Here is a 13815-nt window from a genome sequence, read left to right on the forward strand (position 1 = left end):
GACACAGGTCAAACGTTTTCTGTAAGTCTTCACAAGGTTTTCACACACTGTTGCTGGTATTTTGGCCCATTCCTCCATGCAGATCTCCTCTAGAGCAGTGATGTTTTGGGGCTGTCGCTGGGCAACACGGACTTTCAACTCCTTCCAAAGATTTTCTATGGGGTTGAGATCTGGAGACTGGCTAGGCCACTCCAGGACCTTGAAATGCTTCTTACGAAGCCACTCCTTCGTTGCCCGGGCGGTGTGTTTGGGATCATTGTCATGCTGAAAGACCCAGCCACGTTTCATCTTCAATGCCCTTGCTGATGGAAGGAGGTTTTCACTCAAAATCTCACGATACATGGCCCCATTCATTCTTTCCTTTACACGGATCAGTCGTCCTGGTCCCTTTGCAGAAAAAACAGCCCCAAAGCATGATGTTTCCACCCCCATGCTTCACAGTAGGTATGGTGTTCTCTCAGCATTCTTTGTCCTCCAAACACGACGAGTTGAGTTTTTACCAAAAAGTTATATTTTGGTTTCATCTGACCATATGACATTCTCCCAATCCTCTTCTGGATCATCCAAATGCACTCTAGCAAACTTCAGACGGGCCTGGATATGTACTGGCTTAAGCAGGGGGACACGTCTTGCACTGCAGGATTTGAGTCCCTGGCGGCGTAGTGTGTTACTGATGGTAGGCTTTGTTACTTTGTTCCCAGCTCTCTGCAGGTCATTCACTAGGTCCCCCGTGTGGTTCTGGGATTTTTGCTCACCGTTCTTGTGATCAATTTGACCCCTACGGGGTGAGATCTTCGTGGAGCCCCAGATCGAGGGAGATTATCAGTGGTCTTGTATGTCTTCCATTTCCTAATAATTGCTCCCACAGTTGATTTCTTCAAACCAAGCTGCTTACCTATTGCAGATTCAGTCTTCCCAGCCTGGTGCAGGTCTACAATTTTGTTTCTGGTGTCCTTTGACAGCTCTTTGGTCTTGGCCATAGTGGAGTTTGGAGTGTGACTGTTTGAGGTTGTGGACAGGTGTCTTTTATACTGATAACAAGTTCAAACAAGTGCCATTAATACAGGTAACGAGTGGAGGACAGAGGAGCCTCTTAAAGAAGAAGTTACAGGTCTGTGAGAGCCAGAAATCCTACTTGTTTGTAGGTGACCAAATACTTATTTTCCACCATAATTTGCAAATAAATTCATAAAAAATCCTACAAAGTGATTTTCTGGAAAAAAAATTCTCAATTTGTCTGTCATAGTTGATGTGTACCTATGATGAAAATTACAGGCCTCTCTCATCTTTTTAAGTGGGAGAACTTGCACAATTGGTGGCTGACTAAATACTTTTTTCCCCCACTGTATGTATTCACACCCCTTTGCTGTGAAGCCCCTAAATAAGATCTGGTGCAACCAATTACCTTCAGAAGTCACATAATTAGTTAAATAAAGTCCACCTGTGTGCAATCTAAGTGTCACATGATCTGTCACATGATATCAGTATATATACACCTGTTCTGAAAGGCCCCAGAGTCTGCAACACCACTAAGCAAGGGGCATCACCAAGCAAGCGGCACCATGAAGACCAAGGAGCTCTCCAAACAGGTCAGGGACAACATTGTGGAGAAGTACAGATCAGGGTTGGGTTATAAAAAAATATCTGAAACTTTGCACATCCCACAGAGCACCATTAAATCCATTATTAAAAAATTGAAAGAATATGGCACCACAACAAACCTGCCAAGAGAGGGCCGCCCACCAAAACTCACGGACCAGGCAAGGAGGGCATTAATCAGAGAGGCAACAAAGAGACCAAAGATAACCCTGAAGGAGCTGCAAAGCTCCACAGCGGAGATTGGAGTATCTGTCCATAGGACCACTTTAAGGCGTACACTCCACAGAGCTGGGCTTTACGGAAGAGTGGCCAGAAAAAATCCATTGCTTAAAGAAAAAAATAAGCAAACACGTTTGGTGTTCGCCAAAAGGCATGTGGGAGACTCCCTAAACATATGGAAGAAGATACTCTGGTCAGATGAGACTAAAATTGAGCTTTTTGGCCATCAAGGAAAACGCTATGTCTGGCACAAACCCAACACCTCTCATCAGTATGAAAAATGTATGCACTCATTAACTGTAAGTCGCTCTGGATAAGAACGTCTGCTAAATGACTAAAATGTCATGCTGTGGGGATGTTTTTCATCGGGACTGGGAAACTGGTCAGAATTGAAGGAATGATGGATGGCGCTAAATACAGGGAAATTCTTGAGGGAAACCTGTTTCAATCTTCCAGAGATTTGAGACTGGGATGGAGGTTCACCCTCCAGCAGGACAATGACCCTAAGCAACACTTGAGTGGTTAAGGGGAAACATTTAAATGTCTTGGAATGGCCTAGTCTAAGCCCAAACCTCATTCCAATTGAGAATCTGTGGTATGACTTAAAGATTGCTGTACACCAGCGGAACCCATCCAACTTGAAGGAGCTGAAGCAGTTTTGCCTTGAAGAATGGGCAAAAATCCCAGTGGCTAGATGTGCCAAGCTTATAGAGACATACCCCACTAGACTTGAAGCTGTAATTGCTGCAAAGGGTGGCTCTACAAAGTATTGACTTTGGGGGGGTGAATAGTTATGCACGGTCAGGTTTTCTGTTTTTTTTTGTCTTATTTCTTGTTTGTTTCAACCCCAAAAATATTTTGCATCTTCAAAGTGGTAGGCATGTTGTGTAAATCAAATTTTACAAACCCCCCAAAAATCTATTTTAATTCCAGGTTGTAAGGCAACAAAATAGGAAAAATGCCAAGGGGGATGAATACTTTAGCAAGCCACTGTACATGGACAGTGAAAGACAGTAATATAACAATGTACAGTGCTGTGAAAAGTATTTGCACCCTTTCTGATTCTCTATTTTTGAATTTTTTTCATACTGAATGTTATCAGATCTTCAACAAAAACCTAATATTTGGTTTTCACCAGGCATAATGGGACCCATGTTGTCCAAAACCTTATACTTTTGACTCATCTGTCCATAGAGCATTCTTCCAAGAGTCTTGATGATCATCCACGTGCTTTTAGGTGATTTTTGGCGAAAACCAAACACTGCATTCCACAGTAAGAACCTCATACCAACAGTCAAGCATGGTGGTGGTAGTGTGATGGTTTGGGTATGCTTTGCTGCCTCAGGACCTGGACAACTTGCCTTAATAGAAGGAACCATGTATTTCTGTTTCAGAGAATTCTACAGGAGAATGTCAGGCCATCCGTCTGTGAGCTTAAGCTGAAGCGCAGCTGGATCATGCAGCAAGAAAATTATCCAAAACACACAATCAAGTCTACATGAAAATTGATAAAAAGCAGCACATTTGAAGTTTTCGAATGGCCTAGTCAAAGTCCAGACCTAATCCCTATTGAGATGTTGTGGCAGGACTTGAAACGAGCAGCTCATGCTTGAAAACCCACAAATGTCGCTGAGTTAAAGCAGTTCTGCATGATATAGGCCAAAATTCCTCCACTGCGATGTGAGAGACTGATCAACAACTACAGGAAGCATTTGGTTGCAGTCATTGCAGCTAAAGGTGGCACAACCAGTTATTGAGTGCAAGGGGGCAATTTTCACACAGAGGAATCGGGTGTTGCATAACTTTGTTAATTAAATAAATAAAATAAGTATCCATTTTTTGTGGTTATTTGTAAACTCAGGTTCCCTTTATCTAATATTAGGTTTTGGTTGAAGATCTGATAACATTCAGTATCAAACACATGCAAAAATGAAGAAAATCAGAAAGGGGACAAATACTTATCACGTCACTGTATCTCACTCTCTCTGATATTCCCACTGTTCTATCATAAACTAATAAATGTTTATGTTATCGGGACTGACCTCAAAAAATATATCATTAGGGCATGGTAAGATTAACTTTTTGACATTCACTCAAAAGTGAACACCCTCTCTCTATGTGAATGGATACTGTTTGCTAGGTTACCCGAGGTAACCCCTACCTCCCAAATCCAAGGTTAAATCAAGTTAACGTTACTTCACACAAACCACAATTGCGATTCAATTTGGCTCTTTTGCTAACACAACCAAGATCTCTGTAACCAATAGCCCCTTGTTAGTCTGACTGACTGGGGCTCCCTTTCTCCTGGCTGTCTACTCCTTGTGAGGGTTATTGAAGTGTGAATAGACTTCATAGTCTCTGCTTTGTTAGTCTGGTTTGGGGTTATTGGTCGTCTTTGTTAGTGTTGGTCTGTCCTCTCTTCTGTCCTTGATTACTGCTGTTTGTTGTCTTCTGCTGTCTGTCGTTGCTGCCTGTTGCTTGCTGTCTCTGGCTACTAGTGTCTCCTACTCTATAGGTCCCTGTCAGTATCTACTGTCCATCTGCCCATCTGCTTGCCTACCTGCCTGCCTGTCTGTCTGTTTGTCTTAGCAGTGTATGGTTGTTGTGCCTGGTTCTGGACACCAGCCCAATCCTTGATTTAGAGCTGAGTGATGTGGGCTCAAAGTCTCCCTGCTCTCCTTCTCTTTCTTTATCTCTCTCGTTCCAATTCTCTCCAACTGTTCCATGCTATCTGTTGTCTAATTACACATATACCATATCCCTCTTCATATTCTGTTGTCTTCCTACTCTATACACTCCCCTCTCTCCCTCCCTCCATTTTTCTTTCTCTCTCCATCACGCTCTCTCTTTCCCCAGTCTGACAGAGCGAGGCAGACGCTCGTATTTACTCATGGCTCCAGGGGCTTGTGGCTCTCGATTAGCAAACCAGTGCGAGTCAACAGTTGGTACATCCTCTGGACAATCACCCCCCTCACCCCCGTTTGACACATACACACATACATACACACACACATATACACACACCGTTGCCGGTCTGCTGCCCCCCTGTCCCGTTCCCAAGCAGACAGGCGGGGGGACAGTTCGCACTCGCACCCCAGCGAGACATTTCCCAAAGCCTTCCCATCCCTCCTGGTGTCTCTGGGGACCATCACCCTCTTACCCTCCCGCATGTTCTCCAAACATACCAGGGGGCAAAGGGCACGGTGAGCCAACGTTGGCTGTTTGTTAACATTCACGGCCCGGGGATTGGGTTGTTCGGTTAGTTTGAGTTGCACCGTTCGTCATTCGGGCTCAAAAATACCCCAGTGTGCTTCAGCTATGATGAGTGACTATGGAACTACCCAGTTAGACATGGAAACTCAACAGGACACATATGCTGTGGGGGAGCGAAAACAGAGGGAACATCTGTTGTGGTCATCCGTCAGTGTGTGGTTGTGGGCAGGTGGTTTTGTGTTGGGGGCAAGACAATGACTTAGTGGTTAGGTTAGAGGAATCTGTTCCTTACTAGAAGGGCTATGGTTCCCTGTAGCTTAGTTGGTAGAGCATGGCGCTTGCAACGCCAGGGTTGTGGGTTCGTTTCCCACGGGGGGCCAGTATGAAAATGTATGCACTCACTAACTGTAAGTTGCTCTGGATAAGAGCGTCTGCTAAATGACTAAAAATGTTTTCAAAAATCTAGTCCGGTACTGGCACTGCTGTGGTGACATTCACCTTAGTTGTGTCAGTGAAATATTGAATATGTAACTGTGAAAGAAATGAAGCAAGTTTCATGATTATGAATTACATTTCAGTCTGTTAAACGACACTGAAACTGAAATGCACCAACTGCGATGACACATTTCAGTTATTTAACTATCCTCCAATAAACTCTGCATGATGTGACATAACATCCCTTGCAAAATGTTCTTATGACACCTGTAAAGTCATGTCTAGGACAGGCCTACGACAGCCTAACGAAGGCATTATGACTCCTCACACACCCAGTAGAGTGAGGAGCAGAAACACTGAGCATGTTTAGATTGTAGTGAAGCAGGGCTGCAGGTCTCAACACTGCTGGATGGGGTTTTTCTCTCTCTTGGCTGCGGTGCCACTGTGGAGAAAGTAACAGCGACCCTATTGTGAGAGGTGGGAATTGGGCAGGCCGCCAATGATGTCACCGCGCCGTAGGGAAGACCAGGGAGAACGCCCTCCTGGCGTTCGGAATGCGCTGTTCTTTCCTGTTGTTTTCCGGAAGGCAGCGATCAATTTAATTTCACCCTCACCACTTCTTCTCCGAGGGGTGAAAAGAAGAGAGGGAGAGAATAGAAAGACGACGGGGCGCTTCTCTCTCTCGTTTCTGAAACGGGCCAGGGCACGCACCAAATAAAAAAACACAGAAATAGCAAAGAGGAAGGGCTAAGGCTGTTGAGACTGTTGGGATTCATTCTCTTTTATTTACATTTTCAGAGACATGAATAAGGGTAATCATGCTGGAATGCAATGAGGTCACTCTACCTCCCCAATTAAAAGTTGTCGGGATGATTACGGAAGAATGGTGGCGATTCAAAGCAAAGAAAGGGACTGATTTACAGAAACTATCCCCCCTCCACCACCCAGCAACCACCCCCCAATCCGTTGCTTCACAACTCAGAGTACAGGGAGCCTTTTTGGAACCCTCCCGTCATTGCTCCGCCCCTCCTTTCCAAGAACATTGTCTGTGTGTCTGTCAGGGTGAGGACTCAGTGTGCCCACTGGGCAGATGGACAGACAGTCATAGAGAGTGTGTAGACCCACCGCTAAGACCCTGCTTCTCCAGGGAGCCATTGTCTAAGGATGCCCAGGATCATCATGACCACAGAGGATGACCTCTCACACCCCACCACTTTCTCCATTCAGTGTGTGTGTGTGTGTGTGTGTATGTGTGTGTATTCTTGTATACGCGAGCGTGCATGTGACTCTGACTATAAGTGCCTAAATATGAGTGTGTGTGTATGAATACAGTATATAAACGCAAGCATGTGTGAGTATTAGCTAGGATGTTTCCACTTTTAGTCGCATGAGTGCAAAGAGTCCCCAAGAATCCCTAAGAGGCCTAGTTCAAAGTCAACTCCAGCAGTCACATCACAAACGCATCAAGTCGTTCACGATGCGATCACAATTAATCATAGCATGTGATAAAGCGCTGTGTTTCTTCATCTCGACTGGAATGCCATATAGAAACTGAGAACTTGTCCCATGTTCAGATTGACTTCGGATTTGCCATCGACCAGAACTTGGTTCAAATACTATTTGACATCTTTCAAATACTTTGAGCTTTTGCTCTAGCCTGTCTGGAGTGCCAGTTGGGTGGGCTTTAGAGTTTTGGAACAATTTTATTGGTCAGGCAGACTTACTCAATCAAGCAGATCAAGTATTTTGCATTATTTCAAGTAGCATTTGAACCCAGGTCTTTCGTTGATGGAGAGCGGGCATTCTTAATAACGAGGGGGACCAATTTCATAAAGAGCTCAGCAACAATTTATGATTTCTTTTGTTTGTTGTCATCGGGGGGAAAATGTCACTTTGATGCTGTTTACTGACTAGTTTTGCAAAAAACTTCATGAAGAATAAAAAGAGAAAGCATCAAAAGTATCCTGTTAACGGGACACAGATTTTTGTCATGCTTCCCGACCCATCTGCTTCAAGTTAGGGCTATTGAGCTAGAGGAGTGAGAGTGAGGGGTAGGATGTGAGGGGTGGTGGTGGGGGCTATAGAGGGGTGTAATATTGACAGAGGACAGTGGGGAAATGTATGTGTGTTTTTCAAACCCCTCTGTTGTTTTGGATGAGGAGGAGGATGAGGAGGTGTGTATGTGTGTGTGTGTGGGGGGGGGTTCTTGTCGGTCTAGAGGTAGATGCAGGTGCGAGTTGCAGTGTCTTTTTACAGTTAGAAAAGTGGCATGATTTCCACCTTCTGAAACTGTATAGTATTTAATGAAGATATGAAGATAACTCATAAATGGTTTTCTTGCATTTAGTAGAACAGAGAATCCAGCATTGTCTTGTAGGATTTTCCTTGTGCAATACCGAGGATTATCTATAATGATAAATTAGCTCAGAGACAAGCTTAAACCAGTAAATTATAGCAATGTTGTAAGAGGCACCCAGGGCATTGCGGCTCATTTGAGGGTGTGTTGGGAGATGAGTGGGGGGTGGGAGTAGTAGCTACAATGTTAGGTGTTGAAGAGTATTTCCAACAGGCAAGCCAAATTCCTCAATTCTCTGTATAATCTAAAATAGCCTCTCTCTCTCTAGTCCCTCGGGGCAACTGAAAAGATTGGGAAGTAAAAAAAAAATAAAAACTTTGTCAACACAGTTACCCCTGGTGATGCTCTTTGTCTTAGTAAAGTAGTGATGCCCCCTTTTTCCGTGTCCCGTTCTCTCTTCTCCTGTTTTTTCCAATCTGTCTCCTACCCCTTCTGTCTTCTGTACCATTCTAGCAGTCCCTTGAGGACCCTAGGACCCTAGTCAGCCAGTCTGGCTGGGGCTGCCCTTGGTGGTGCCTGTGCTGGTTAAGCTCCCAGTGGGCCTTCCTTGGGAAGCAGCCTGTTTGTATGGAGCAGGGGGCCCTGTGCTCGCAGCCAAGGGGAAGGGGGCTCAATCTGTGCTGGGGCCGACCCCCTAATGCACTCTTGCCGTGCGCCCTATTGAGGCCTAAGGAAGCGTGAAAAATCGCTGCAAAAACCAAAGAGCTAAGTCTCCTTGTTATACAAGGCCAATTTTCGGCACTGACCCCACCCCTCCCTCTGTGTGTGCCCCCCACCCCTCTCTCACTCAACCCCCCTTGTCAGGCTTGGAAGGCTTCGTTAAAGCGAGCCGAGCCCTTTATCACATCATTTAATTAGCCATTCCACAGCAAACTGCTACCGCCGTGTCCCCCTGTTGCTTGCTGCCGCCCCCCCTCTTCTTCCTCCCTCCTCCTGTCTCTCCCCAATCCCCCACTACACCCCTCCTCCTTTCCCTCTCCTGACTGACCCTCCCCCCAGTCCCCCCGGTCCACTCTTTATCCTAGGTAATTAGCCGGAGGGCTTGGCGCTGGTCTGGCCTGCATAAAGGGGATGGGAAGATGGGAAGATGGGAAGCGGTGTTCGCTGGGCTCCGGACTCCCCTGGACTCCCTGCTCCCTGTCAGGGGGGGCTGCCGATGGACAATAGCAGGGTCTACAGTAGCCAGCCAAGGTCAGCCCAGGTCCCCTACTGCTAACTGGTTCCTAATCATTAGCCAGCTAGACAGCTACTGCATGATGACTAGAGAGGTTACAGGGTTTAGAGCTCGAGGGTAAATTATACTGCTGTGAGTTCTCCAAAATGTTGTTCCACATCTCCCTATAATGATCTTATTAATAACATAATTTCTAATATTAGTTTTCTTCTTTAATCTTAGTTTAGAATAAAAAGTGTTATTTTCTTAGAAGCTCCATGCTTTACCTCCATTTATATCCATATCTCTAACACAGAAACAATAATTGATAAGATAATTAGGGTTAATTGGTACAATAAAAAACATGAATCAAAGTATCCTTTGAATCAAATTCTCTAACCAATTTTCTTTAGATGGAGAAGATGATACAGAGATGGGAAGTTAGTAAATAAAGACTTGTTATGACATTGTAATGACATGAATATCAATTGCACACTCCCTCCCCATTGATTAGAATGCATGGTGAGGCAAACAATCCTGGGATTCCTGCACGCTGGATCGACGCCCCCTAGTGACCACTATAAGGGCAAGTACCCTATCACAACCACAAATATCAGTCTGTCTTTCCACTGTGTACAGAGCATCGTTGAAAATAGATCATACAAATGATACATTTATCAAATAGCCTCAACCCAAAAAGATTGTATAATGATTGTATGCGTCAAGAGGTCAAGTATTGAACACTATTCCAAAAGATGTTACATTTTATTGACCAAGCATAAAGTGTATCTAATAACTTCTAAGTAGGTATTAATGACAAGTGACTGTGTTGATAGTAAGATAATGTCAGTGGCATCAACATTCGTTTAGAAAAGCCTGATCACGCGTAATTAGGCCTACGAATGAAATCAGTTTCTCCATATCAGTTGCATTATTGACAGCTCCATATATTCAACTGAAACCAACGTTTGAGGCTCAAGCATGCATGATCCTCTAATCACTGCAGTTAGTCAGCATGAGAGAGGTTACGTTTAGTAAGGCTATCCATGACCATTTATAGCTTTAATTGCGCGCTTATTTTGTGACCCCAAAGTTCAAACAGCGAAATCCTGTGTGGGGACAGAGGTCCTCATGAACAAAGGTGGAATGTGACGCTCGTTTTCAGTTAGAACCCCTCGGACACACTACTAAACGTTTCCCACCCTTCTCATGGGAATGTTATAAACTGGGAAACACTTAAGTACTTCAATTAAATATTGACAGCGTATTGAACCTATCAACTCGAGTGCGTTGCAGCAAGATAGTCATTGCGCACAAGTTCCGAAATATGAGGAGGAGAGACATGCAGATTGTAATGTGAGGAGCCTGCTTATTACTATTTTATTTAGGGGAGAAAGCAAAATATGTGGCTATATCACAGTTTAGGATATAATGTCACTCTCGGTGATAAATCGGTTTCTTTAGGACCCTGTGGATAGTGTGATTGTGGCCGATCTTTTTCGCGTTCTGTGAGGGGAGGGGGCGGAGGGGTGCTGTCAATCATAGTGAAAGTGGCAGTGGTGGGCAGGACCCACTGACACTTTGTACGGTCGGAGGGGGATATTTAACTTGGGATTGAGCACCGCTCGCAACAGACACACTCACACACAGTGTGCCTAAGCAAAGAGACGCTCAGCGCCAAGTCTGAGACCTCCTAAAGTAGGAGCGAGTAAGTAGGAGATACTGTACCAGCTATCAAAGGAGTAAAGATTCTCCCCCAGGAATTAGCGCAAACACTGACCGGGCAAAAGAAGGCAGAACTTGGACTGATTCAACCATGCAACGGCGGTGGGACTTGTAGCTCTTTTTGATATCTGTAGTGAAATCATCGTGTCATCGAGGTGAAAAGGGATATCAAACTGAAGTGAACTTAAACTGGCTTGTTACCTTTTGCGTTTGATATGCATTTTATTCGTGTCAGTTTATATTAAGATGTGACGTTTTTTTAGTTGTTACTAAAAATAACAACTAAAAAAACAGTGCGTCCTGGAGGAGTATAATTTCGTTTTTTAGAGGTAAAGCTGCATTTTGGTTTGGATAGACCTTTTCAACAGGACTGAGAAAGGGTTCTGCTTGCATAGGTGTGGGAGACTACAGTGGTGCGTTTTGCCAAAGAGACATCTGAATATGCTTGGACAATTTCAGTGAGGTCCTATGACTCCAAACAGAACGTTGGAATATCGTACTGGGACTGAATAGAAGTCACAGGACACCGCTCACTCCATGGATTCTGCGCTCGCGTTTGGACTTTCTCAAACCTGAGTGCGCCAAGCCAAGTTGAAAGAAGCCACGTTTATAAAAGTCGTGCGTAAAAAGAACATTGGCCAAGACAACCCTCAATACCGGAACAGTGACATTTAAAACTTGGTGAAGTAGCCTACTCTTTTGTGCACCCCTCTCTCTCGGGGCGTTCTGGATCTATTTTGTCTCTGAGGAGAACGCAGATCTTTATAAACACTTCATTCCATGTCACTCTCGCCTCAGCCACTGTCATCCAGTCTAGACAATTTGTCGTGGCTTTGAGTGTCCCTGGCGTAACCATGACAACCATAAGAAACCCAAAGTGAATTTAAGGAAAACAGTGACACGGGAGAGTGGGTGAATAGAGTTTTTCCATTTTGTTTTGTGCTGTTTTGGTTGAGCCTAAACTTTAATTTATTAATTTATTTACAAAGAAGAGGCACCCTTTGCGTTCTACAAGATTGCATCAGCAAGCAAACGTAAGAGGCATATTGCTAAGGATCTCTAAAAAGAAACTCCACTCCATGTCATTCAAACCTGACGTGGTCTATTAAAAGTATCGTCTTGCTCGTGCCTCTACTTCAACTATTTATGAAGCCCCCGGGCTACTCATTTCAAAGAGCACAGTAGCTGTGAAAATAAATCAATATTTAGGCTAATACACCAGAAGAGCCTTTACGCAAACAAGGTAAATATGGCCTTTTCACAGACGCTACTAGTTTATGTACTGGTGTCCATTCACCTTGGAGTTTCTCAACATTATCTACGCCTGCGCCCCTCGCCCAGCGAGCACCTTCCCGTGCCAGACCTCAAGGAGGACCCCGACCCGGAATACGACCCCCGGGAACAGGACCTGGCCGAGAGGACTCTGCGGAAAAAGCTCGGCAGCAACTTTGATCCCAACTTCATGTCCATCAGCTCGCCCATGCTGGTGAACGTCTCCGTGCAAGACACCCAGATGAAACTGCAAGGACCCATGCCCAACGAGATTAAAAAGCTGGATCTCTTAGAGACCCCCTACGGGAAGCGGGTAAAAGTGGGCAAGAAAGCCCGCAGGAAATTTCTGCAGTGGCTGTGGACGTATACGCACTGTCCGGTGGTTTATACCTGGAAGGATTTGGGCGTGAGGTTCTGGCCACGCTACATCAAGGAGGGAAACTGCTTCAATGAGCGATCTTGTTCCTTCCCGGAGGGGATGTTTTGCAAACCTGTCAAGTCAATCACCAAGACTTTCCTCCGGTGGTATTGTCAAGGGTTTTTAAGACAGAAATATTGTACGTGGATACCGGTGCAATACCCAATCATCTCAGAGTGTAAGTGCTCTTGCTGAGTTTCAATGGAAGTAGAAGGGTTGGGGAAGTGGACTGGAAATATACGGTTTCTATTGCACTGTAAACTCTGAACAGAGGTGGGCACCATAGCGAATCTATTTTTTTATATAGCATTTTAATAAAAATGCCAACATTGTACATATTTAAGAAAGATGCAGCTATTTTTTTTTATGAACAGGACCATATTTTATTTCATCCCTGAAACGTGTTTTTGGATGAACACAAGCACTTCGGAAAGAAGAGCTTTTATTTTTTATGAAAAATGTAAGATGGAATGCATACAACTTCTCCAAGGAGTTAACTTTTTTCAACTGAACATTGATGCTGACTGTTATTTCACTGCAATGCTGCCTAGAGTTTTTGTATGATATTAATATCAATAATAATTAAATTGAAAGTTGAGGATAAAGATATATATATATATATATATATATATATATATATATATATATATATATATATAAAGGCGTGAACTCAGCTTTTGGAATATTGTAGAAAAAAACAAATCTGTACGGTTTATTTATTATTTTAACGATTGTGAGTATAGAACATAAGCAAAGAAAATAGCAGAGTATACCAGAAATTATGGGAGATGTCTACTTGAATATTTCTAAAAAATTAAATAAAAGGTAAACATATCAGTGTACATGTTATGGTTACACGTTTTAGCAATAAAGTCAATATTTTCTCGAGCAAGTTGCTTATAACGTGTGTGTCCCTGTCCAAGGGGGCGTGTATGGTCGTGGAGTGGAATGGAGTTGCTAAATGCACAGTAAGTCCGAGCTGAAATGAATCGGGACGTTACAGACGCTCCACGCTGTCACTGTGATTTTAGAAACGGGTGATTTACTATGTTGTGTAACTAATGCGCAACACATACCTAAAACGCCTCGACAGAACTGGCATTCATTGTTTGAGCCAGCGGAGAAGAGAGGCCATGCGTATCTATCCCCTCTCTCATGCAAATGCTCATTTCTCGGATCCAAGGTGTTAACATAACGGTAAAATATGATTCAGACATTTCAGACAGTGTCCGATGATGAAATGGCGGGGTATATGCAAGCCAGGGGCGTCTGGGTCTGTGCTATTCACTGGAAGCTCTGCTGCACAAAGTTCTACTGGGGGGGTTGTGTTGAGGTAGAGCAGACAGGCGCCTATTCAAGCCCTATGACAGCATTCGAAAAAAACAAAGACCATAAAACAATGGTCAACTGTTTTTGACGTTACCA

The 13815-nt window shown here is 44.1% G+C and overlaps 1 protein-coding gene across 1 annotated transcript; it reads left to right on the forward strand.

Moving 5' to 3' along the window:
• Positions 1-10595: 10595 nt before the first annotated feature.
• On the forward strand, positions 10596-13001 carry LOC121546975 (noggin-2-like). The gene has a single exon (XM_045209685.1). It carries the CDS (start codon positions 11950-11952, stop codon positions 12583-12585), a length of 636 nt encoding a protein of 211 aa, XP_045065620.1. The 5' UTR covers positions 10596-11949; the 3' UTR covers positions 12586-13001.
• Positions 13002-13815: the final 814 nt, after the last annotated feature.

The sequence above is a fragment of the Coregonus clupeaformis genome, chromosome 31, assembly GCF_020615455.1.
Source record: "Coregonus clupeaformis isolate EN_2021a chromosome 31, ASM2061545v1, whole genome shotgun sequence".
In the NCBI taxonomy this organism is placed as follows: Eukaryota; Metazoa; Chordata; class Actinopteri; order Salmoniformes; family Salmonidae; genus Coregonus; species Coregonus clupeaformis.

Bases quoted from the DNA above. Each gene is read 5' to 3' on its own strand.
- LOC121546975 (XM_045209685.1), top strand. From the start codon at position 11,950: ATGGCCTTTTCACAGACGCTACTAGTTTATGTACTGGTGTCCATTCAC.